The following is a 27305-nucleotide window of genomic DNA, read 5'->3' as shown; positions in this document are numbered from 1 at the left end:
AACAAGAAAAAAGATGGGTTCAACAATAGGTTGTTGGCTTGGGCAGAAGGCATGTCTCGATTTTCCCCATGTCAGATCTACATCAGTACAACATCGCTTTCACAGGTCCAGAGGTCGATCGCCGGTTTGCAATTTTGGAGGTCATTTTCAGTCCCGGTCTCATGGCCGCTTTTCAGACAGGTTTCGTAGAAACAAGGGTTTTTTAAATTCTTTCTCATCAAAACCTCCCCTGTTCACTTGAAACCCTCCCTCATTTTTTTGAAACCGGAGGCTCTCTCGTTCACGACCATTTCCCAGATTGGACAAAGGGAAGCAACCAGTATTTGATATAGCTTTTGATGATAGAGGTCTTGGCCCTTTGCAGGATTCCGAATATCTGGACCCTTCTAGCTCTTCCAATCCACCCTTCCTTTCATCCTTGAACAACATGTCCTTGGGTCCCTTAGAGAAGCAACGACCTCTATTTCCTACATTCCCCAATAATATCCCTATTCAACCTCCCTTCAAACCAAAGGTATCAGAGCATAACACACATGAGTGTAATCTTCAATATAGGTAGATCTGGAGAAAAAAGACTGCTCCAACCGTTAAATCTTTGATTGTGGCAGAAATTTGTAATGTGGGTAGAGGACAACCTGATGGGTTCTTTAAAAATTTTCAACCTGATCGCCTCTTGGACATGCAAGTCTCAGATCTCCGTAATCGTGTGCTCATTGGTAAGTTTTCGGGCCATTCTTTTGATTTTGATATTGTATCAGCTTGGGCTAAAGATCTGTGGAAAGGGCTCAGAGAAATTTTTTATATCAATCAGGGTATGTATTTTTTTATTGCCATTTTTTCTGATAATGGTTCCAGGGATAGGGTTCGTAAATTTAAGGGGTCATTCTGTAAGGGGTTCGGGTTGTTTACAATGGATTGGAAACCTAATTTTAATTCTGATGTTGAAAAGATTAATTTTGCACCATTCTGGATTTCTTTTCCATCTCTATCGCTAGAATAGAGAGATCTAGATCTTTTGGAATTATTTGCCAATCAACTGGGTATATTTGTGAAATGTTCATGATCTCATTCCTTTCGAGAATACAAACCTAGCTGTTAGATTTTGTTTTCTTTTGGATTTATCGAAACCACTGCCTAAGCAAATTTCTAAATCTTCGAACAATGGAGAATAGATTCAACAACTTATTACTCAACCTCCCTCGGTGGTGGAGGCCATGTCAAATTCTTTGGGTCATTTTACCTCCCAATGTTAGGCTCATTCTTCATTTGATGTAAGAGTCTGTGAAGACCATTGTTCAGACCCTAACTTGTGTAAGTTCACACATACCCAATGTGAGGAGATAGTTCCAAATCTAGAGCCTCAAAAGATAAATAGGCCCACTTCTGAGATTTGTCATGTTAGGGTTGAACAACAACTTTCTTTAGTTGTTCCTCCCCTGCATCAGACTTTTTAGGATAGGCAAGTACCTTCTCTATCTTCTCAAGGATTTTTTTCCTTCGAGAATGGTAGCCTGAAAAATTGATAATGTTGGGGAAATCTTAAAATCTGATCCCCTTCACTTTCTTGGAAGAAAATCTCCCCAAATCTTTTATGCAATTGAGACTTCCTATTTCAATTTAAGGATTCTTTTGTTGATGGGAATTACAATTAGTTGGTTCGCAATCAGCTTGCTCGTATGTGCTCGATCTTTTTAGACTGTTATCTGTCAAATAAGAATCTTGATGAACTAATTAGTCTTCGCAATGTTATTTCACTTCAGTCAACCAATAAGGGTGAGTTCCCGCTTTTGTCTCAAAAGAAGGATCAAATTATTCCATATAAGAAACCTTCGCCTCAAAGGAATCCTACTTACCATCAGAACAAACAAGATTGGCTTCATTAGGATCTTTGTGATCCTATTGGTATTCTGGACATAGCTCAATCAGAGCCCCACTTTTCAAATTTTACTGAAGAAGATTCTTTATCTCTGTATGTTGATATTGAGAATTCCTCCTATGTTTCGGATAGTGACCAAGACCTTGTTCATCCGGGACTCTCTCTGGCTCTCTCAAACAATCATCAGTTGGTGGCTGAAAAATCTTCCCCTATTTCTATAAGGTCGTCCATTTATCAAACAAAGTCAAAATAAGGGATGGTCACTCCAAAACCTAAAGGGAGTGTTAGGAGACCACCTAAAAAAAAAAGAGAATGGCGAAGAAAACAAAAGAAGAAGTTAAAGAAGGTATTCAGGTAACTCTTCAAGAAAGTTTAAGTCAAAGGGGGGCTACAAGCCCTCTACGCTCACAATGAGGAAAATCACTTGGAATGTTAGGGGTATTAATGCCCTTAACAAACGTCGCCTCATCAATTCTCAATTGGAGACAGATGAAGCTGACTTGATACTATTGCAAGAAACAAAGTTTGTTGAAAAATCAGATCTCCAACACTTTAAAAATTGGACAAAATGGAAACATGTAGCCTCTCAGTCTATTGGAGCATCTAGTGAGCTCGTAGTCCTATGGAAACCCAAAATATTGAATGTTGATATTGTTAATATCAAAGCAAATTGTATTCATGTGAAGGTCTCTTCATCGACCTCTTTCTACCATGTTAAATTGGTTTATGCTCCAAACTCAACCATGGGTAATAAACTTCTATGGGATAACATTTCCCTATCTATTTCTGATTTCCCGGATGATCCCTTCATAGTTGTAGGGGATTTTAATGCCATTTTATCTCTTCGAGATAAACCAAGAGGTATCTTTTCTCACTTAAAAGTCATGCAAGATTTTAATGAGTTTGTAGTAACAAATGGTCTTAAGGATTGTATCCTGGAGAATGGATCCATGACATGGTCAAATAGAAGGAAAGGTGTTTAGACTATTGTTGAAAGACTGGATAGATTTTTCATCAATCCTATCTGGTCTTCTTTCTTTGGCCAATCAAAAGTCAATATTCTTCCCCTCACGGGCTTAGATCATCTCCCTTTGAAATTAGAATTTGTTGGGCTTCTTAATCAAAGGAGGTTCCCCAATACTTTTAGGTTTCAACAAATGTGGTTTAGGGACCTCTCCTTTCTTCCAAAACTTCAGGAATGGTGGCTGGATGCCCCCTTCTTTCCTAGTTCTTGAATGTATTAGTTTTACAAGAAATTGCAATGGATTAAAAGCAAGATCAAGGAATGGAACTCAGCCTCATTTAAAAACATCTTCACAAAAAAAGCTACCATTCAAGAAAGAATTAGATGTTTATAGAAGAGATTATCCAAAATTGTTTTTTCCTACATAAATATAATAGAGACTTATGATTCTAATGGAACTTTTGATTTGATATCAACTATTCTTAATCAAGACCTATCAAATATATATATATATATATATATATATTCTTCATTCCTTATGAACTCACCACTTCTCATGTTATATACATTTATTTTATATTATATTTCATGTTTTCAATTAGTGTTAATGAATATTATCAATTAATTTGTCCATGTTGTAATGATCTAATTACATTCACTGACTGATAAAAATTATTTTCATTTATTTTTCTATAGTCAAAGCACACTGACCCTCTTATAAATATTGAAACTAAACTATATGAAATATTTTTTTTTAACAAAAAAAATTTGATTTTTATTGATATTCAAAGGTAATTACAAAATATTGAGATCATGGCCTAAATCCACTGAATTGCCAAATCATCCCCTTAAAAGAGTGCAACAAACTAGACTACACTAAACTCCTATCACTAGTACATTCGGGTCAAAATTTTGACAGCAAATCGTTGGGATTCCGACACAATTTCGTCGCACTATCGACAAAAAAAGCCGTCGAAAACTTTGTGTCGGAAGTTCCGACTATCCTTGTGGTCGTCGCAATTCCGACATCACCTCCAACCTTTTCGATGGCTGCCATGGATGCTCATACCCTGAAAGAATACTGTCGCGATCTCAACGACGGTTTCCAGGAGAGTTCCGACGAGGATGTTGTGCATTCGATGGCACTCCTTTGTCGGAATTTTACCCTTTGGAGTCGGAATTTCGATGATAGGCCGATTTTTCGGAAATTTTTTTTTTATAGAAAAAGATTGACATTGGTATCTCTCTTCTATCTCTCTTCTCTATCCGTCTCTACTATCTCTCTTCTCTCTCCCCTCTCTAGGTCTCTTTCTCCATCCCTAACTTCTTCTCTCCCTCTCTACTTCTCTTTCTCTACCCTCTCCAGGTCATTATCTCTTCCTCTCACCCTCTCTCTCTCTCTCACCTCTATAGGTCTCACCTTCCATTCCTCCATCATTACCCATGTTGTCAAGTTGCAAGATATTTCCCAAAGTACTTGGTTGCTAGGGTTGATTTGCTTAAGTGTTGGAGTCGGAGTTAGATGAGACCTGCATGATTAAGCTGTATTAAGTGATCAAGTCACCAAGATCTCAATTGTAAACACGACTAGGTTCTAGGGTTTTAGGGTAGCATAGGTCAAGATTGAGGTATGGTGGTCAAGAATTACCTTCCAATGACAAAAGACATCCAAATGATGAAGAATGAAGGCGATGAACTCATAGAAGTTTGGAGGAGATAATTTGACTAAGTTAAAATTTTGTTTAAGTCATGGTCATGATACTAGCTTACTCATCAAGAGCAATTTGTGTGAATGAACCCTAGAAATGTGCCCATGCTAGAGAAGCAAGAATTCCAATAAAACCTAACGCAATGCTAGTAAGGGGTCAAAATTAAAGAATTAGGGTACAAAAAAACAAAATTTGGCTAAGTCGAGATGTTGCTCAAGGATGACCTAAATCATGGAGTGTAAATCAATCATGAAACATGAGAATGGATAGGTCTTGACCCAAGCAATGTAAGTCCCCCTTGTGATTCCAGTAGATATCACATCACAATCATTGAGTCTATCTGCAATATAAAGTCAAGACTTGACTATTGGAATCTTGGAGTCATCCCATTTTATCACATAGTTTAGCTCTTGGGAGGATTTTGTTCAAGAGAGGATAGAATACTTAGTATTTTATTTTGTGTTGCATAGTGCATAAAAAACACATCAACAGAAACCATTGAAAGGTTTGGTTAAAGCCTTCGAATCACAATCTATACGAGAAGCTATCAAGAGTGCCCAAAATTTGGAAACTTTAGTATCCAAGAACATAATTCATAAGGCACCACTTTTAGAGTAACCAAAGAAGCCTATCAATGTAATATTTTATTTACTTTGGATATGTTTTATCCTAAGTGTGATATTCCACTATTAAAAATCTTAATTAGGTAATATTTTTACTTAGGTAGAATAAGATAATGAGTTGCACTTTCTCCTTCTTTGATTGAGATTCTACTTTTTCCTTGTCACAAATTTGGAAACTTGGATAAGCAATTTCTTTTTTTGGTTTTCTACCTCTTCATGATCCTCATGGATTTGGAATCTTGGAAGCTATATATTGTAGGTTTTTCCTTGATTAACATATCAAATGAAACTATTGTGAGCTTTCATATCTTAACATACCAAGGGCTTAAGTTTGGGGATGACAGGGGGATGACGAAGGGGGCAGGGTGGGATGCAAATATATATACAACTTAAAAAATTAATTATAAAAGGATGTGTATAGAATAAGTATAACAACTGTAAATAAAACTTTGCCACACTATGTAAATTTTACAATAAACATTAAAAATATGTCAATGATTACATTGAAATTTGAACATTAACAATGGTGGTAGAGTTTTGGAACTTTGGGAACAAACTAAGAATAAGTATAAGAATTGCAGATGAAAGTTTGGCATACTAAGTGTTTAAACTAGTCAACATAAAAAAAATGGAAAGAATTGCATTGACAATAAGAATGGTGGGTAGAGGTTTGAGGTCAATGGGTAGTGCCCCTTGTGGGGGGTTTGGGGCAGAGCCCCCATCAAAGTTAGGGGGAATTGCCAAACCTTTAATATGGATGACATTTTCACAATAATTTCACCATTTTTGTTTAGAATTGGAGTTTCTAATTGGGGGCCATGGGAGACTCATAGGCATCATCAAGATGGTCAAGAGACTCCTTGGAGTCCCTAGGATGTCCCTAAGTGGTGCGGCAAGGGGATGTTTCCCCTAAGTATCGCATCCTGAAAAAATAGGGATTTTGGAGGGGGGGAAGGGTTCCCCATGTTTCAATGGTTTCAAAAGATTCTAAGTTATTTTTTATCTTGTCATAACAAAATATACTCCTCTTGCATCCTTGGATGATTTGAAAATTGAAAATAATTTGACAAGAAAAAACTAACTTCTAAAGTTTAGACTTAGTTTTCTTTTTTTATCCAAGTCACTACAACATTTCAATGATCAAAGTAGCTTTTTTTGGTGGTTTCGAAGCATCCAAAAGGCTTGAGAAAGTCAAGATTATCTTTCATTCTACCAAAATTGGAGATCAAGAAGCATGCTCACAAACAAGGATTTGTTTGTAACTTAAGGCAATCGACTAGTTTTTTGGGGCATTTTCAGGTCTAAAGAACCTACCATTGTGTCAAAAAGGCCCATAAGACCCCATTTTCATCTAAAACTCGTCTCTTTTGGTTGTAGAAGCATTTAAGGAAAAAAAAATCACACAACCAATGATATGCCTATACCATACATATTTGAGTTAAAATAAAAATAAAAAATTGACAAGGTTTGGAGACCATTGAACAATTTGGGAGATTGCTAATACATACACTCAATTTATATTCAATTTGATGTACTTACTCTTCGAGAGGCCTATACAAAAGCATTTTGTAATTGCGAACTAAGATAAATTTTCATTTTTGGTAGTTTTCATCATGGATTATGGTATTAAATTCTGACATTCTGTTGTCAAGATAAATTCAGAGAACCATTTGTACTCAAAACAAGGGATAGTGAAAAATTACATTATGTAGGATCTCCTACCCTATCTCATTGAATTCATTCCTACACCAAGTGACTATGAACAAAAGCATAGGTATTTAACAACAATGACATGGTCCATTGACTAGTGATCCTCCTCTTGATACTCTTTCTACAAATGAGAACATCTCTTATACACGTTGCTACTTCAGAATTAAAAGTTGCTTCTTCTAGAACTTTCTATGATTCTTTGCAATAGGATTATATGTCTTCTAGATTCAGCCGGCAACTAGGACACATTCCTATCAAGCATCTTTACTTTTTTGAAAATTAGACCACATTTCAGATCTAGATGACACCATAATGACTTTGATTTCCTCTTGCAAGATATTCCTCCATCATGTATTGCTTCATCGAAGTTCAAATTTGCTTCTTCAAGGGCTCTCAATGATTCTCTATATAGGATTCTACATGTCTATGAGATCCACTTTATTGAGAGGCCTACTTAAACATTTCACATCTGTTTGTGGACTCTCACCTTTCAAATATTGATAAAACAATTGAGAATATTTGTCTTCTCATTGATGACAATGCCCATCGAGTTACATCGTCTCCCATTGTAAATTCACTTGTTCTATCCCCACCATATCATGCAACATGACACATTCTATTTCACATTAATTAAGGTCTCATACTTCAATGATTGTAGTCCCCGAATCTTCTCTGGAACAATCACAGCTTAACATCAACATCAAGACACATGAGTCGCTTCAAAAACCATACATCTGAATTCCTTTCTACATTCCACTTGAATGGGAATTCAACAATTTGACAACTCAAGATTTCCATATTGTGAAAGGAAGGTGCATCATTTATTGCAAATGAACCTACTACAACATTCACCATTCAACATTTTGCATTGCTTTTCTCTCTTCTTTGTGGAGGCACCAACTTTAGGGGATGGGGTGGGTCTATATTATCCTTCACATATGTCACTTGGGATGGAGTTTTGTCCTATGGATTTTCTAGTCTCTACTTTGAGAGGGTACACTCTCTTTATAATTTGGGGTTATTTCATATTTTACATGGATACCTAACCTTGTGACCCATTTCTTCTTACCTCAATTGCACTTAAGGGGGTGTGCCAATGTACCATTTTATTCACCAAGTGGATATGTTTTATCATAAGTATGATATTGCATTTGTTTGTTTAGTTTACTTAAGTAATTTCTTTTAACTTGAGATAATGGCTTGCACATTCTCCTTCTTTCATAGGATTATGTTTTTTTCCTTATCCTTAAAAATTTGGAAACTTGGATAAACAATTCCTTGTCTTTTGGTTTTCTATCTCATCCTCATCTTCATCCTCATGGATTAAAAATCTTGGATATTGAGTGAAGATATTGTGAACTTTTTCATTTTCTCTCTTATGAAATCAACTATGTTATGCTATTTTGATTTTATTATCATTTATATTTAACAATTTTAAAAATGTTATCACTTACATTAATTTATAGGTTAATATTTATTTTGTAGATTCTAATAGAATTGAATACCATACTCAAACAATATCTAGTATGAACTAGTTAGTTACAGGCTAGGTTCCAAGCGTACTTGGTAACACAATTTTTGAGCTTGTGTTTGTTTATGATTTAACGATTGATGCATCTAGCTTTGCTACGCATCTACTTTGAATACAATGAGAGGGTGATTTTGTCTAAGCCAAGAGACCCTGCTATCTAATATCACCTAAGAAAGATATTGATATTTTACCTTGGAAATATAAGCCTTTTGTAAGTATAATTCAATGAATTGTGATAATAACTTAAAACAAAGTGAATTAAAATTTGATTGAGTTCCCCATTGTATTTTAACAAATCACCTAGGAAGATGTTCGTTCCTAACAATTTCCAATTCTCTTTCCAAAAGGATGAAAAAGAAGAGAAAGGAACTAATTAATGTTGGGATAGAATTTAGAAGACCTATGTTTTGTGTTTGAAAGCTACTAGCCTAGAGAGCATGGAAACAATCTAAAGTCATGGGAGAGAGTTTCAGTTCTATCTCTAGAAATTATGTCCAGTACTCTTGTATTGAATTTTTAAATCCTTCTAAGTTTAAATGTTCACGAGGAAACTCTAAAATTTTAATAAAATACATAAATGAAAACCAATTTTGTTTTCATCAGAATACTTTTGAAAATCACATCACCTCAGTAATTGAACTGTAACAATAAGATTGCATACAAAGCACAAGTTTGCTATGAAACATGTTAAAAGGGTTAAATTGTTTCAATTAATACAAACACTAGAACTATTAAACAACAATAGCTTGTTGGTAATCAAGATTTTGGACTATGCCCACATTTTACACCTTTTCATACAGTTACAAAGAACATAGAAAACATGTATGTGGAGCTACAGATTCCAACATATGTAAAAATACAACAATCTAAATAAGAATGGGAAGCATGTGGAGAATGGTTAAGACATGCATAAATAAAAGGAAAACAAAAATCTCTCAATGTGTATCACAAACAAATCAAGGAAAAAAGCTTTTAGGCAGGGGATCGATATGATCATAAAAATTTCAAAACTTCCAAAGTATAGAGCATTTGATATTTTTCAGAGAATGCGCTAATTCATCTTTATTCATGATGAGGCATATTCACAACTTTTGCAGTTGCACCATGGTGTTGTTCGTGTTGGCTCTATTGGACCCTGCAATTAAGATTCAATATATGTACATTATTCAATAAGATTAACTGTGCAACATAATGAAATATTGAAAAGTGTGTTATCTTATTGAGCTTCACTTAGTTTTGAGAATAGTTTAATATTATCTACTTAACAAGGCCAACCATGTGAAGGTGGAAGCTCATTTGGCCCCTCCCCCCCCCCCCTAACATCACTCTAAATTCCCTGTTAACATCTAACATTCATTCATTCTTTCATCCATTACTAAAATATAACATTCATTCATTATCACATAACGTTCCTTAACACATAAAATTCATTAACTTTCATTAACATGCAACATTCATCAATAATCATCAACACATATCATTCATGAACATTCATTAGCACATAATTACATTCATTAACACATAAAAATCAATCATTATCAAATAAGGTAGATTACAATCATTTCTTTCTTTGTTTTTTTTTTGAAGCTATGTAAAGTCTAAGTGGAGCATCGTCTTCTTCATCATTTCCCCCATCTTTGGATGTTCTGCCTTCTTCTCATGCTCTTGATGTATGCTTAGTCCTATACAAAGGATGAGGATGCTGAACCAAAGGGGGGTCCTATGCAATAACAAAGAATTGGGTTAAATTCAAAATATTTTTTTATTATTGTTACAAGTATTTCATTAATTTAAACAACACAACCGTTACACTCTTTACTTGATGGGGCCACATCATCTTCCACATCATTTTGTCTAGCCTCAACCTCGACATGCTAAACACCCTCTAGATCTTCTGGAGTTGAAATACGAAACATTACATTAATCAATACACCAATTGTAATTAAATTTGTTTAAAGGAATAATAGTGGTCCTCTTTACCTGATTGGGGAACATCACATTCCTGATGTTGTCTACCTGGATCATGCTCCTCTTGGTCACCACCGACTACATGATCTAAAATATTAACAATAAAGGTTACATTAATTACTACACTAATTTTCAATTTAAGATGTTTAATTGTATTGATAATTAAATAAAAAAATTGAATAGCAAATGAATACCTCCACTACTAGGATGCACATCCGGACCTTCATGTATAGGTTCTGTTCCACGATTATCATGCTGCATTCCAATGTCACGCGCAGTGTTATCATTGCTTGCTTATTTAAAAAAAATATAGTCACTTTATGTTGAAACTTAACATCAAATAGATTATTGGTTAAGTATACAATTTGAAATAATTTTCATTTAACTTATTTACCATTGTGACAGATGCATCAGAATCTCGTGTTTGCCCCTCAGTTCTCATAGCCATTTAGCCACGGCTATATAGCCTTGCTGGTAGCCAATTCTCTTGTCATCTTCTATGGGTGCTCTATTGAATTCAGAGCCCTGCATTTTTGCTTAGTATTGTGAATTTTGCTTGTATTGTTTGATAAAAAAAAAATTGTTTACAATTTATAAATATTTTGATGTGATACTTAATTTACTGATTCTTACAATTCGTGCGACAAGTTTCATATAACCACCAGAGCCGAGTTTGTGTTGCCCATGCTTTTCTTGTCTTGCCTTGGTTGCCTTTGATGTGTCACTCAATCTATGAAAAGTTTGAAATATGTTAGATTATATAAATATAATGAATAATTAGTACATATTCACATTCTTAATAGTATCACATACCTTCTTCTAGCGCCTGGTGGTGTATTTCCTTTTTTCCTTTCAATTATCTCATTTGCATTCAAAATCAGGTCCTTCCACTCCCTCTCTGCAATCATGGGGGGACGCTCATACTTTACATTCATCTCTAAATGTGTCATGTATTGGTCCCTCACATACTTTAGATATGTGCCAGCTTTTTCCAGGAGCTTAGTCTTGTCAAATGTGTCATTTCCAAACAACCCTACCATACGGTTTGTGAGTTCATCTTTTAACTTTTTTTCTTGGTCATTCCACCTTTGAAGAAAAAACAAACCTGTTAGATTTAAAAAGAAACTGAAGCTACCTTTGATATAGTTCAAGAAATGGATAAAAGGAAAACTATTCTAGCAATGATATGAAATCAAAATAGTGGATAAGGGTTAGTTCATGTATGATGTTCCACCTTTTACGTATGGTGGGCCCAAATATCTGCAATGTAATGTCATTAAGATTTTTATAAAAATTATAATTTCTTGCAAAAAAAACATAGGATCATTAGTCCAAAATGAGTGATCAGTAAGTAAATTACAATTGGACTATATATAATAATAATTTTAAAGTACCTGGAACCTTCTGTATCTTCAAGGGAATTAATTCTTCGTCGCTCACCACCAATGTGGCCTACAACGTTCCCATACTAGCAATACGGGAAGATCCAGGAAATGATGGTATATTATCACCAGTAGTCCCCTCTGGTGCATCCTCATGTGCATCTCCTACCACAGTAAATGAATCCACTATGAAATGCCTCCAAGAAAGAACACTTCAAGGGTAATAAACACATAATGAAAGAGAGAGAAAAAGAGGGATCTACCACTAGTGGGCGGGTCAACATGATCCGGTGCAACAAACGATGTCTGCATGCTATGTGTTGCCGACATTGCAGTCGGCAATACAGTTGGGGTCGACCTCGGACCCATGTTAGCACATGAAGAGTAATACATTAAATATATAAAACATTAAAAAAACAAGTTCACAAGTCCAAAGGAGTGGTTTTAATATATAGAACATGGTCATCACCTGAACTACCCGCAATACCCTGATCATCATCACCAGGATGATGAGCCCTTATAAATTTCTATAAAAACAACACATACATATTTTAGCTAATGACATAAAAGAGAAAAAAATATAAACCATTATTGAACTTTTGTTATGATTAAAGCTTTCATTACTACTTACTTGCAAGTTTTCCACTGTCCACAACAATAGTTGCACCCTCTCTGTTATCTCATCAGTCTGAGGGCTTATGGTTGCCAAATCAACAATCTCTTGGCTAATTTTTCTAATATTCGTTTGTACCAATTGTATAGGGTTTGTGCTAAGTGCGATGTCATCAGTGCATAACACTGTCGACCACCCCACATCCCTATGGAGGTGCTGAGGTACTGCAGGTTCCTTTCCCTTATCCCGAACATTCATCTATGACAAGAATATAATTAACACTACCAAAATTACTTCAAAACACTCAAGAAAAGATCATAATGTAATAGTTTTCTTCTATATAATTTGTACAATTACAATGAGGTTTACCTACTCCGTAGAAGTGTTAGGACCTACGCCCCTATCTGTGCTATGTGGTGGATCCATGTGGCCCTGTGACAAAGAAAAAATATAAAAACGTTAGCGAAATGAAACCAATAGACTTAGCAAAAAAACTTAATAATACAATGATTTATTGGATTCATTAATTGGAAGTTGGCTTAAATGGTATATATATAGTACGTACCACCCCCATGATAGTAACTTTGTTTGTATCTATACGATTCAAATTGTAATCGATTAGCAGCTCTTCCCCTACACTTATTGATTTTATCTCACATACAAGCACACAATTTCCCTCACATGCCTCAAATATTCAATTGGGTTGCTTATTAGTTGACCCAGGTCATGTACTATTTATAAAACCTGCAATATTCCCTGTTGCTTTTCGCCTGCCATCAATGTATACAGCCACTTGTTTACTTTGATCATTATCTTTTTGTTGTATATAATTGGCTGACAGTGCATACCTATGCATACTTTTTTTTATATCGAACAATCTGCATCCAATCATTATAATTGTAACAAGATCCAACAAACTCCATCAATTCAACAACTTTATTGTAACAGATCTTTATGCTGTCCATGGAAAATAGGCCCAAACCATGTAACGACGAAGGTGCTATGCGATATATCCTCTCATTAACACAAAAATCAGTGTTTATTGGAGGAAGTTCCTTGAGTACACATTGTTTCAGTAGATGTTTGTACCTCAAGGGCACCTCAATGTCGCCTTTGGTCTCATCATCATAAGAACATGACCCCCCTTGAGCAAGAAAAAATTCTATGTGTTTATTGAATTATCTTCTAATCTTTTGACCTCTAGTTGATCTCCTTATTTGAGATCTACTACATGTCTCACTTTCCTCTTCTATTCCTGCATTTCCCTCACTTGAGGAAGACACATCTGACAAATATCTATTTGGTGATACCTATGCACCATCAAATGAGAGAGTTAGTTGGTAATGAGAGAGATATTTTGCAAATGAGGGTAATATTGATGAAGAAGTCGGCCATAAAGTTGATGTTGAGATTAAAATTTGAGTAAGTCCAACTGGGGCCTCAAGTGTTGATAACTATATTAAATTTTCTGCTAATGTTGAGGTTTGAAAAACTGAGGAAGTTTGTTTTTCTTGTAATTTTTAAAAAATATATTATTTCTATAAGGTGTATTGACTTATACCTGTCGATCCATGAGACTATGTAGGATCCTCGTCAAAGGGGTTCAGGTTCTTGCACCAACAATTGAACATCATAAGCATTACATTTGTAATTTGATAAACAATAAATACTGCAGTATCATAAGCATCATAAGCATCACATATGTATCATCATATATGTAATTGAGCATCATAAGAATCACATATGTATCATCATAAACATGTAATCCATCATATACGTATCATAAATCACCATCCATCACATAGCTAATAAGTAGTCCACATTCCATAAATAAACACAAAGTTCAAAAAATGTCACATGTATCATCATAAGCATGTAATCCATCACATATGTATTTTAAATCACCATCTATCACATAGCTAGAGATGCATCATGAATTAATTAAGTAATGGCATTAGAATTCAAAACATATGAATTATTTATGTAACCATATAAGTCAAATCAATTTCTATCAAGATATCAATATTAAATAGATAATATAATAATCGCATCTCATACATTTCATTCATGTCATTGATCTTCTTCTTCATCCAACTCATCATCATGACCATGATGATGATGATGATGATGATCGTCATCGTCGTCATTGTGTTCGTCATCGTCATTGTCATCACCATCACCATCACCATCACTGTCACCATCACCATCACCATCATCATCAGTAGCAGCAACATCATCATCGTCAGCTTCTTGTTCATGTACATTTCCGTCAGGAACATCGTTGACTAACCGTCGATCGTGATCATCATCTATATCATCTTCTACTTCTTCAGTATCTTCTTCTTCCATCACATTACACATTATCGGCCTTCCTCTTGGATCATGTCTAACAACAAATGACCAACTCGGTTTATGTGGAACCTCTGAGTAAAATACCTGCTCACATTGACTTGGAAGAACATAGGGCTCATCCCCAACTCGTTCAAATGACCTTGTATTAACCATTATCATGTTCGATAACAGTTCTATCAGGATTATTTTTATTTAGTTGTAGCCTATACCATTTGATGACGAACAGAACTAATTTGAAGGAATTAAAGTCACACTCAAGTATATCATCCAAAATGCCATAGTATCGATTTTGAGACTCTTGAGGATGTATGTCGTTTCTAGATGAAATATTGATCACCTCAAAGAATGTAGTTATCTGAGAATCACAAGTTTTCTTCGTGTCATCCAACTGTTTGATGCAAAAATTATGACCATTGCAGCACATAGCCTTGTGGTGTTTGACCTACAATATGTCTAACATATTAAGATTATTGCATCATGAGTTGATAAACATACGGGTGATTAATAAAATTATACGTACCTGTTGATCTCTTAAACCATATGCTAAATCAATTTCCCTTTGTGTAACATTGGAATCTCCATTACGATGAGCTTCTTTAACCAATGAAGCGACACCATCCCATGTTAATGTGTGACCAAAATGTTGACATCGTTCAATCCACACCGTCATCTAATCAAGATTGTTTGCAATATACAAATGTAGCCCATCCCACTCCCGACCAACTATACAAATAATTAATAGACCACTTACAACTGATTTATTTAGAAGATGAAGAATTAATTTACTACAATAACATCTTATAATTACTTCTCATTTTCTTCAATCTACCTTTCCTCATCAAGTGCTCCCCTTCAAATTTATTAATGGGGTTGGGATCCCAAATGCGATCTACGTGGATTTTTGCTGCAAACTTAGGAAGATATTCAGTAATGTACACCATAGTTTGGTATACCATATATCCCTCCACCATAGAACCCTCAGGATGTGCTCTTTGTCGAACCAAAGCCTTCAAAAATTTCAAGTGCCTCTAAACCATCCACATCTCAACTCTCCAAATGGATTGACACCGTCCGTTGCCAATGAAAGCCTAAGATTACGAGGTTCCTCTTTAAAGTGTGGCCACCTTTCCTCTATGCCCATAAATGCTGAACCATCTGTAGGCATTTGAATAATGTCATCTCGACTTCTATTGCGTGCATGGTAATCCATAAATTGTGCCAAGCTAATGCACCTGAATAATTGTTGCATACGTGGAATAATGGGAATATAACGAAGAACCTTGTGAGGCACCTTTTTTGTTATTTGATCTATTCGATATCTACTGATATGACATTCAGGGCATCCTGTTCCAAATTCATGTTGTTTATGATATATAATATGATCATTGGGACAAGCATCTATTGTTTGATACTCCATTCCAATATCTTTCATAGTGGCAGATAATTCTCGGTATGAGTGAGGTAGAATATTTGATGGTGGTAAGAAAAACTCACCTATCAATCTACAGCAAAAAAAAAGTTTGAGGTGTTAATATAAAGAATATTAATGGTACATGATTCACCATTTATTAACTGTAATGACATGTATGACACACACCTTAACATACGTGAGATTGTTATGTTGGATAAACCATTCATAACCTTCAAGTTCACCAACAACAATACAACAGAGATGAGTTGTTTGGGAGCCTTTGTAAAGGGGCTCATATGCCTTCTCAAGAAGAGGTAAATCATGAACATCAAGGTCATCCTGATCATCATGATTAGTTGTGCCAGTACTAAATGTGTCATGGATCAATGTATTTGTACCATCATCTTCAATTGTGTTTTCTGGTGCATGATCATCATCTTCCATGGGATCATTATCTTCAGATTCGATATTCACACCTCCATGTTCCTCCACTTCGAAAACCATATTCTTCGGGTTGTTTTGGTCCATATCATGTGCCCTGGGGTACTCGACCTATATAAAAATGATCAACATAAATAAACCGTGATCATGATCTCATTATTAAGTGATTTCTTTTGTATATAAATTGTTACAACGATATAATGAACAACTTACCAGTGGATGATAATCATGTTCCCCTTCAATGTGACCATGCTGCCTACAATGTTTCTTAGTTGTTTTGATTAGAAGTCTTCTAGTCTTTAAGCCCTTACAAATTTTGCAGGGGCAATAACATTTCCCATCACCTTTTCTTTTCAAGTTAGACCATAATCTAGCAATTGTCTCCTTATTTTGTTCTTCGCTGATATTATCTGACATGCTCTTTCTTCACAGACAAAAAAATCAAGCTATGGAAACTTCAGTGCAAAAGCTTCACAAAAATTGCAAATCGAACCAAAACCATTTAACTCTTCTTTTTCATCTTAAAACATTGAACTTAATAGAGAATGTATTTAATGTAGCTGATTGTGTGAATTTCTGAGCATTGTGTCTGCAAATTCTTACTAAAAGTTTGCCTATTGCAGACTTTCTGAGAGACATTTTTGAGTATTCTAAGCCTTGGTTCTTGTATTTTCACTGTTGATAAGTTGGAAACTTTATGGCAGACCTGTAGCCAATCGATCTAATTTTGACAAGTTATACACCAAGCAAATAGGCATCTAGAACTAGCATTGTTTGCAGGTCACCCCTACCATATGCCATGGGTATATGACTACCCAAAACTCCAGTTTAAGCATCATTCCTAGAAATCATCGGTATATGACTACCCAGAACTCCAGTTTAAGCATTAAGTTACATCATTATTGACCTTAATTTGGGATGCTATGTATGAGATTGGAACCTTTTGTAAGGTGTGATCAATGTGCTATCATAAATGCAAAGCCAAAACCATTTTGATGAGATCATGATCCCACTAATACTATTTTGCTTTGTTAATTTTGCACCCACAAAAATGATAGAACCAGATACAATATGCCATCAATGCCCTTATACCGACAATGCTCAAGATGAGCCACTTAGAGGTAGAGTTTAACCACTTTTCATATAGGTAGATTATCTCTAACCTCATTTTCCCTATAGGTAACTGATTGGGTTCATTTTAGAGTCTTATTTCCAAATATGTACCTCTAAGTTAGCTTTTTGCTTTATTATTTGCTTGTTTATGCTTAATCTTGTCAATTTTGCATAATTTTACTTAGTTCTTGCATCTTCAATGAAATTATATCTAATCATATGCAGTCACATCAAAATGGAACAATTAATCATATTGTTGGTCTCTCCTAGAGGAATTAAATTGAACCAAATTGACTATTCCCCAATAAAATGTTTTGAAATGGTGAATGTATAAGTTTATAGTTTACTTTCCTAGACTAGGACCCCATTTCGTCAACATTTCACTATGAAAGCATAAATATTTTTTCTTGAAGAGAACATCTTATAGATTATGCTTCAATGTATAACACATTTTCATAATCAATCATTCGACTTCACATGGATAAAAGAATTCACATATTCTAAATCATGATCTGATGGTGTGAACAACTCATATGCAACTATATGGCATGCAAAGCATTTATTTTAACATACACTTATTCATCCACATTGCAGGGATAACAATACAAGGCTCACATATTGGTCTAAGAGGATGCCATGGTCTCACAAAGTAACCAAGAACCATATGAAATGATGGTCTTGAATCCACACACAACTAGAGAGGATCCATACAATTATGTATGACTTCCCCCTTGTTTGTTTAATGGGATTAGCCTCCAAGACATAGCCGTCAATAATCACTAAGAATGTACAAGTGGATCGTAGCTACCCATACAAGAAACACTTACCCCTATCCTCAAATTTTCCCAATGTTTGAATCCTTATATACACTCATCCAAGGTTATCTACATCGATCTTGGTGAGGAATCATATCACAACAAAGAAGACAACATTTAAGAATAGCAAGAGTTTCACTAAACTACCAAAGAACATAAATATTGAAAGAAAGAAAAAAATAGTACCAATAATAAGTCAAATAAATGTGTTCAATTCCAATAGCAAATCAAACATAGCCACAATAACTACACAATAGAGAAAACTCACAATAGTGATTAAACTAATTCAAACAAGATAAAATAAAATTGCTGGCCCATGCAACAAAGATGAGAGATCATCAATAATTGAAGGAAAATTCACAATCCTTAAAAGTGCACATTACATAACTATATGACTAGAAATTGTGGCTAAATAGAGTGAAGATTCATCATGACTCCAATAATAGTCCCTCATGTGTGCATTTGTGGCATGAACACAAAAACTCCCACATGGCATGGCCATGTACCTAATGGAGAAGACATGCCTAGGCTACATGCCCAAAAAACATGACTATAATAATAGTCCCTCATGCATGCATTTGTGGCCTGCACACTACAAATCGTAACATATCATGGCAATACACCTCATAGTGAAGACACACCTAGGGCCACATTGCACATAGCAACGTGCCTCACAAAGAAGACATGCATAGGGCACATGCACATAGCAATGTGTCTTATGGAAAAATGTGCATGCATGTCACACACCAAAGCTATATGTATACATCATGAGGCACATTCATATGTTATCAAACACAACCTATTGTATCTAACATGAGTTCCTCTCTACATGTGTGCAAATCTTCCAACACTAATCGCCACTAAGAAGGAATAATATAAAATGCATCTTCAAATATTTGTGTGTGTGTGGAATTGTGTCTTTGAACCCAAATCACTACCATCAACAACATGTAACCATCACCTACACTATATCAAAACATAAGTATGGTGTGACATCATATCTATTTGCATAATGTCAAAACACATGCATACATGGAAATCATCATAGCATGACAAAAATCAATCTCCACATGTTGGAACGGAGATATAAATAAGATAAAAGGGTAAGAGGAAACCTGTACCAAGAACCACATACCAACTATTGGCAATGCCATCAAGATAAATGTAGGATAGGATATCACTATGAGCCATCAAATGGTCCATTCTATGAGGAGAACTAGGCGATACTATCTTTGAAAGGTGTGGTCAATAGAGATAATCCCTACTAAAGCCACAATATGTCACCATAGCTTCTTGAGTTTTCCATTCTTCTACTTAACACCACATTTATTGAGTTCCTCAACAGCGAGGTTGGTTCTCAATAAGATGCACAAACATGTAAACACACAAGCATGGTTTCATCATACTTGTACAACAATACAAATTCATTTTTCTAGTTAATTACTTAGTGTAAAAATAACTCCATTACATAACATAGGGCAATAATCACCATAAGTTTTCAAATAAACTGCCCAAACATCAATTGGAGTTACCCTTTCTAAGGTACAAACATAATTTATTTATAACTTCAAAATTAAAATAATCACAATACATCCAAATAAGTTCAATAGTGCATGGAAATAGACAACATGATCCATAATTAAACCCATAAATTACCCTAATTGGATATTCTAATAAAATGGTGTCTCAAATAATAGAGATTATGTTGGACCTATAATAGAGATCTGGACTTTGTTTCATCATACACAAGCATGGTTTCATCATACTTGTATCTAAATACACCATCCATAGATAGGTACTCAGTACCACAATCTCATGGGTACCCTTTTAGCTGAATTTACCCTATATTTAGGTGAATCTACCCTTGTATCATTCCTTGATCTAGTATGTCATTCCACCAATCAATAATTTTTCCATATTCTTGGGAGAATACACTATCCCTTAGGTGAATATGCCATATCCTTAAATGAATCCTCCTTGTCATCAGCCTAAGTCCTCTTTTTGTTAAGTCTTATCCCTTCATCTTTAGGAAAATCCACCTATCCTTATGTGAATCTACTTTCTCTTAGGTGAATCTATTTCACATAAATCATTTATCTTATCCATCTTTCTTACGCAAATGGTGAATTTTTCCTATCCTTAGATGACTACACTCCCATTTAGGTGAATCTATCTAGTTTTAGTCTCCTTCCATTATTTTGTCCAAATTTGTATCCTCTAGTTTACATGAATCTACTTGTTCTTAGGAAAATCAACCCTATCATTCTAAGGAAAATTCACCTTGTCATCATCCTTAATCATCTGCCTTTCAAGTGTATAGTCCATCCATCCTTGGGAGAATCGAACATATTATTGAGTTCAAATCCTCATGAAATACAGTCATGTTTATCTCAATGCAACGTTTGCTAGCATCCTCCCCGCATGTGCCAAAATAGGAGCTTTGGAACAAGGTATGGACATCCATCAAAGCATAATCGAAGAGGGTTTTTTGTCCAAAATTAGTTGCAAATGCTCCAATAATAAAAATCGCAAAATGGGGTAGCATACACATGGCTTGTGCACCGTATGACGGAATACCTCAAAGAGATGTCATTTCATTGAATTTTAAGATCGCAAGATATGCACAAAATGGATTAATTCTCAAAAAAAAACCAGTTGCCCTTGATTGCGAAAAAAAATTAGTTGCCCTTCATTGAAAAACAAAGAGTTCCTTTGATTGCAAAAAAAACCTTACCTTGCTTGTGCAGAGATCGCTCCGACGAGGGGTGGGGGGGGCAGGGAGGCAAAACGGTCGCCGCTTGCTTCGATCGGTTTGCTTTCAAAATGAAAATGCGTTGTGTTTTTTTTTTTTAATAAAATGCAAATTTTCACACAATGCTCCTTGTACGTCGGAAACCTCCATCAGAATTTGACCCCAAATGTATTAGTGTATCCTTACACCTAGCAACAACAGATCAGCTCGAAGGGCTACAATACAAACTAAGTTGATTCATTTTTCTCTTTTTCAGAAGAACAAAAAGATTTCTGATTCTATGTGATGTGCTTCCTCCTCTTCACCTTAGTCCATCCAATCCCGGTTGTTGCTTTCTCCAACAACATAGTTTGCCCCACCCTTTTTACCTGCAATATCCAAACACTCGGGGGGATTCCCCGGCTCTGAGTTCCTTTGCGCTGAATCAACCACTGAACAAAGGGGTTTTACCACCAGTGTCTACTCCAACCGGGGGTTCAAAAGAGAAGGAGGACACTCATTAGAAGTAGGGGAAACCTTGACCTTTGAAGAAAGATGAGATCGAGTTGACAGATTGGAAGCATTAGGAGAAATGATGTAATATTGAGCTTCAACACCAATCCACCATGTCGGCTTACTAGAGACATGGGAGCTCCTAGAGTGAGGTTTTTTTGGCAGTGTGATGTTGAATGTTTTGTTGAAAAGCAGACCCCACATCTAAAAGGTATTTTCTCAAAATCCACTAGCTGTTTCCTACATCTGGTGCCCACCTTTAGTAAAATCTCAGTTGGAAGGCCCTTGTCCAGATCTATTTCCACAGAGACATGAGCACACGTTGAATTTTGATAGTTGATGGTTTCAATGGAGGAGCAATGATACCCACCAAGACCATTCCCAATGGCCTTGAGACAGATCAGTTCCCAAAATTGAATGGGAAGATATGGAAGTCTTACCCACAAAAGTGCAGAATTAAAAATTTCTGTTCGTGGGTCAAAATCTGGAAACCAATGCTTCATACACACAAAAAAAAATCCCCTTGGCAAGTCCAAGGGCCATTCTTTAGCATCATTTTCTTTTCTTTCTGGGTCCAAAATAAAGAAACCTTTTACACACAGGAAAATATTGACCTTTCCTACCAGAAATTCCTTCCAACTTTCAGTAGCCCAAGCATGCAAATCACACAATTTTAGCCATGTCTTTGTAAAGCGACAAGTCAAAGCATGATCCATTAAAAAACCTTCCCTATCCAAAGCTAATTCATCCAGACAAATTTCTGGAGTAGATAAAGAGGTACAAATAGGAAAATGAGAGTTCTGACTACCTGCAGGAGTGATGGAGCGTAAGAGATTTATCAACCATACTTGAGGTCTTGAAATCCATACACAATGCTGCTTTGAAGTTTTTTGTAGGGTTTTGGTCAGAGGCCAGATTAGGGTTTTCAGAATCGACCTTCCTTCACAAGCCCCTTCCCTAAATCTACATTAACCCCACCCTCCAAGCACGCTGAAAGCCTTTGATCATCATCTTGTGTGAAGGAGGGAGGCAGAAAGTCATGTTTCCCATTTAGAACAGGGCATCGCCAAAGGGCATTCTTCGCATCCTTTCCCCGCTTCGCTCGACCATAGAAAAAATTCTCCTTTCTCCTCATGCCCTAACGATGGCCACACACCAGTAAAGCCAAAAGTCAAGGAGCATTGAATATTGGAGGGTACACCACTGCCGACGGTTGACTGCTTGAAGGAGGCGGACCAACGGGCCATCACGACAGTTCCAATTTTTATATGAAATATTGAATAAACATGATATCGAGACATATAAACACACATAACATTAGTTTATCATTTATATTTATTATTTGATAATATAAATCTAAATACTTATAGTAGTGTAAATTTTAATATTTTTTATATTAACAAAATAATTTTATTCATGTCAATGTTTAGGTGAATAAGAATATTTATAATGCTATGAATGGGGCAATAGAATGAGTGGATAAAACATAGTTATTATAAAATTGATAATCATGTAAATGTCAAGCATTCATTTTTTTAACTAGAAATATACAATAAAATGGTATGAATGTATTAAACACATCTGTCTAAGATATGCTATAAAGATATCAACCTCAAGATACTTAGACCTCAAGATACTTATCTAATTGTTGTAGTAAATCTAATATGAAAAATGAAAGTAATATATTTCTACATCTTTCATATAAATTTATTTAACATATCTATACTGATGTTTTGATTGAACAATTATATGATAACAAACATACCCTTGAAAATTTTATATATATATATATATATATATAACCATGGGTCACTTATTTGCCACGAGGCATAAGTTTAGTGAAAAAGTATAGAAACAAGAAACCCTATGTAACCATTAAATCATGAAATAGGCAGCTCTTTGAAATTTGGAACCATTGATTCAGCTTAAAAATAAAATAATATTTCTCTTATCTACCCTTCTTGACCATTGGATCACTTATTTGCCATATGACATAAGTTTAGTGAAAAATTATAGAAAAAACTTCTTGAAAGTTTTAACTATCCTATGTAACCATTGGATCACAAGATAAGCAAATCTTTGAAAATCAAAACTATTAATTTGCTTTTAAAAACAAAACAAAAAGGAAAGTTCTCTCACCTACCCTTCTTAACTATTAGATCACTTATTTGCTATGGGGCACAAGTTTGATGGGAAATTATAGAAACAACTCCTTAGAAATCTTAAAATATATTTCTCGTGCATACCCTTCTTAACCATTGGATCACTTATTTTGCCATAAGACATAAGTTTAGAGTCAAATTATAGAAACAACTTTTTGAAAATAGTAAGTATCTTATGTAACCATTGGATCACAAATAAGAAAATCTTTGAAAATTGAAGTTATTGATTTTTCTAAAAATAAAATAACATTTCTCTTGCTTACAATTCTTAACTATTGGATCACGTATTTGCAAGAGAGCATAATTTAGTTGAAAATTATAGAAACAACTCCTTGGTAATCTTAACTACTCATGTAACCATTGGATCAAAGATAGGCAACTCTTTGAAAATTGAAACTATTCATTCGCCTTAAAACAAAACAATATTTCTCTTACCTAACCTTCTTAGCTATTGGATAGCTTGTTTCAAATCATTTATTTTGTCTACTTTCCCACTATCTACTTTTGAGTAGTTTCAATTTAGCCATTCAACTATTTATTTTACTCCAACCATCAATTTTTTATAATGTTTCCTCATCTACCTCATGGCCTTCACTTGTTTGAATGGCCTAGGAGGTGCCAACTTGTGGGTTAGGCCTAAAAAGTGTGTTCAGAAATTTTATGTTGTAGGAATATGACAATGAAAAACTTCAATAGATCTAGGAAAGCAGCAGGTGGACAGCACAAACAATGGAAGTGTGTCTACTACATGAAAGATGGAAGTCAATAGAGATTAGTATTATATTTCTTTTATTTTTAATGCATTAATTATTTTTTTCCAAAAATCATTGTAATATAAAGCTCATATGCTAACTCATCTTTATGCCATGCGAAAATATAAAGCTCTATGCTAACTCATCTTTATGCCATGCGGAAAGGAGAAGGGAACGATAGGTTTTGAAAGCATTCTGCAGTAGATTTCTCTAACTGAAAAACTTTAAATTATTTTCTCTGCATCTTAATAAAAGAATTTTGTTGGGGTATTGTTGTGGTCGAAAAGTAGCCACCAAAGCCACGGAAATTTGAATTAAAATAGAGAGCAGTGTTTGCGAGAGAAGGAAGGTGCTCTCCTCCATTACGGAGGAGGAGAGTTGTGGACGAGATCCCTGAGTGGCTGCGTAGTGGTTGGATTACTGAATATAAGGTTTTTGATAATTGTCTTTTTCTCTCTCTTTGCATTAATCGATGTGCTGTATTCAAAAGTATTATTTTTAATATGAAATTAGGGTTTTGTGAAACATTGTGTGAAAACTCTCGTCTATATGATCTATTAAATCTCATATCAGAGAGAGATCTGTTGAATAAAATATATATTTAATTGCATCCATGCATTAAAAAAAAAACTTTACTATAAAGCGTACAACATTGGCCTAGGCTCGGGTAACTAGGGTATAGCTTCAAATTTTATGCTTAATATAATTTTTTTTTTGATTTCATTTTTTAAATTATCCAATTGAAAGAGAAATATAGTTTTCATCTCTCAAATACTCTACACAACCAAATAAATTGGATAGCAAGACCTCTAGAGATATGTACTTGAATGCATTATAAAAACTATTTATAACTTTGTCCATTATTTTGCAGGAACAAGAAGAAGCAATTGCAGCTTTTCTGGCATATTATGCGTTTCATTGCTGAGGAACTCATTAGCACAAGCTTTCTTTCATAACATTCGCTATTATTTTCAAGCATGCCTTCTGAGATGTGGGCTTCATCATGCCCCCTATAATAGCACCAAATTGCGTCAAACAAATTGCACAAGTGCGTCAAGTATTTTATCGACCAACAATCCCACAGAGAGCAGTGTAGGTGATCAAGAAATCGATGACCGCCGCACAGAGAGTAGTGTAGGTGATCATGAAATCGATGACCGCCGCACAGAGAGTAGTGTAGGTGATCACGAGAGAGTAGTGTGAATTGACTGTCAAATGATTGTATCTCATGGTCACCTACCCTGCTCTCTGCACGGCGTCATCGATATCATGATCGACCGTCAATTGACTATTGGAGAAAACCGATTGCAGATTACAAAAAGGCAAATCCAAGTTCAGATAAATGTTTCCCCTTCAATAGATTAATGGTCTGAGAATGGTGCCAATAGTTCGAGATTGTTGCTCGAAAAAATAATTGACCCATCTGTACAATTGTTTGATCCAATATAACGAAGCCCGCATCTGGGAAGGCATATTTGAAAATCAAATGCAGATTACAGAAAAGCAAATCCAAGTTCAGGTAATTGTTCAAGAAAAGAACAGAGAGATTACTGGGTTTGAGATGGGTGTGAATTGAAGAGTAATTGTTCGCACAGTTGTTTTGGGATCCCACCCACCCGGTCAAAGGGTTCTGGTAGAGGAGGTTTATTATAGAGGAAGAAGTGAAAAAATTCTTGAAATTATTTCCGCATCATTGTAAATCATGAAACAACACTCATTATTTGTAAATGCGTCTACTGTATTAGGAGCTTTTTAAGATAAAAACAATAATATTACTGTTTCAAGATTAGCCTGTAGACTTATTTTATTATGATGATTGGAAAAATACCACTGAACTCTGGAAATGAATCAATTTTATTATACAGAGAGTTTAAGACTTTTATTTGGGATGATAATTACAGTAATCAAATAGTTTATTTTACTGTAATAATTTTAAAAATACCATTGATCAAGAAACTTTATCAGAAATAAGAAAAGCACTCAGCAATTGATAGACGTTTCAAAAAAAGTAGAACAAAGCAAACCCGGAATTTTTGTTTCAGTAAACTACTAATCAGGCTTGCGACTTATAAACAGATTTAAATCAATATATTTCTGTTCGAACCATGAAAAACATCAAAAAGTCCCTGATTCGTTTCAGTGAATAAAACAGTTTTACGGCAACTCTGAGTGAGGCGAATATTAGTTTTTCTACTTTCAATTCGTGTCTAACTAAAACTAATTAAAAATCATTCTGAAGCATTTCTGAGAACTTCCATTACCCACCATGGAGAAATAGATGACATAAAATTGTAAGGAAAGCTAACTGTGCGGAAACGCTCTCTTAATGCCAATTTGCAAGGATGTAAGCAATAATATCTTTCCACTTTCTAAATTGCAGAATCTTAAGAGACTTAAGTAGAAGAACAGAGCACATATAAAGTTCATACACATAAACACAGATTTTTTCCCTTTCGAGAAAAAACTCACACAAAAAAGTCGAGCGTCTTCTTTGTATTACAGTAAACAATATTACATACAATTCCTATCACACATTCCTAATGAATCCTAAAGAAATTTATACACCTGCAATTCGTTATGGAATATTATACTGCAACTATCACTTCACAAACGGTCAACCAACGGTCAACCAACTCAGC

The 27305-nt window shown here is 35.0% G+C and overlaps 1 protein-coding gene and 1 long non-coding RNA gene across 2 annotated transcripts; one reads left to right on the top strand and one right to left on the bottom strand.

Moving 5' to 3' along the window:
• LOC131037306 (uncharacterized) lies at positions 1-26455 on the top strand. The gene is made up of 2 exons (XM_057969400.2): positions 1-716; positions 25538-26455. Exons 1-2 carry the CDS (start codon positions 680-682, stop codon positions 25867-25869), a joined length of 369 nt encoding a protein of 122 aa, XP_057825383.1. The 5' UTR covers positions 1-679; the 3' UTR covers positions 25870-26455.
• Positions 9984-12826, bottom strand: LOC131037308 (uncharacterized). Its single transcript, XR_009104204.1, has 11 exons — positions 12746-12826; positions 12395-12634; positions 12027-12290; positions 11776-11928; positions 11195-11467; positions 11015-11111; positions 10776-10906; positions 10576-10636; positions 10394-10468; positions 10233-10307; positions 9984-10133 (listed from the first exon to the last, which is right to left on the bottom strand). It is a non-coding gene; the product is annotated as an uncharacterized LOC131037308 (long non-coding RNA).
• Positions 26456-27305: the final 850 nt, after the last annotated feature.

The sequence above is a fragment of the Cryptomeria japonica genome, chromosome 3 (genome assembly GCF_030272615.1).
Source record: "Cryptomeria japonica chromosome 3, Sugi_1.0, whole genome shotgun sequence".
Taxonomy (NCBI): Eukaryota; Viridiplantae; Streptophyta; class Pinopsida; order Cupressales; family Cupressaceae; genus Cryptomeria; species Cryptomeria japonica.
Note: the sequence above shows the minus strand (reverse complement) of the source record. Positions and strands in the feature narration are given on the sequence as shown.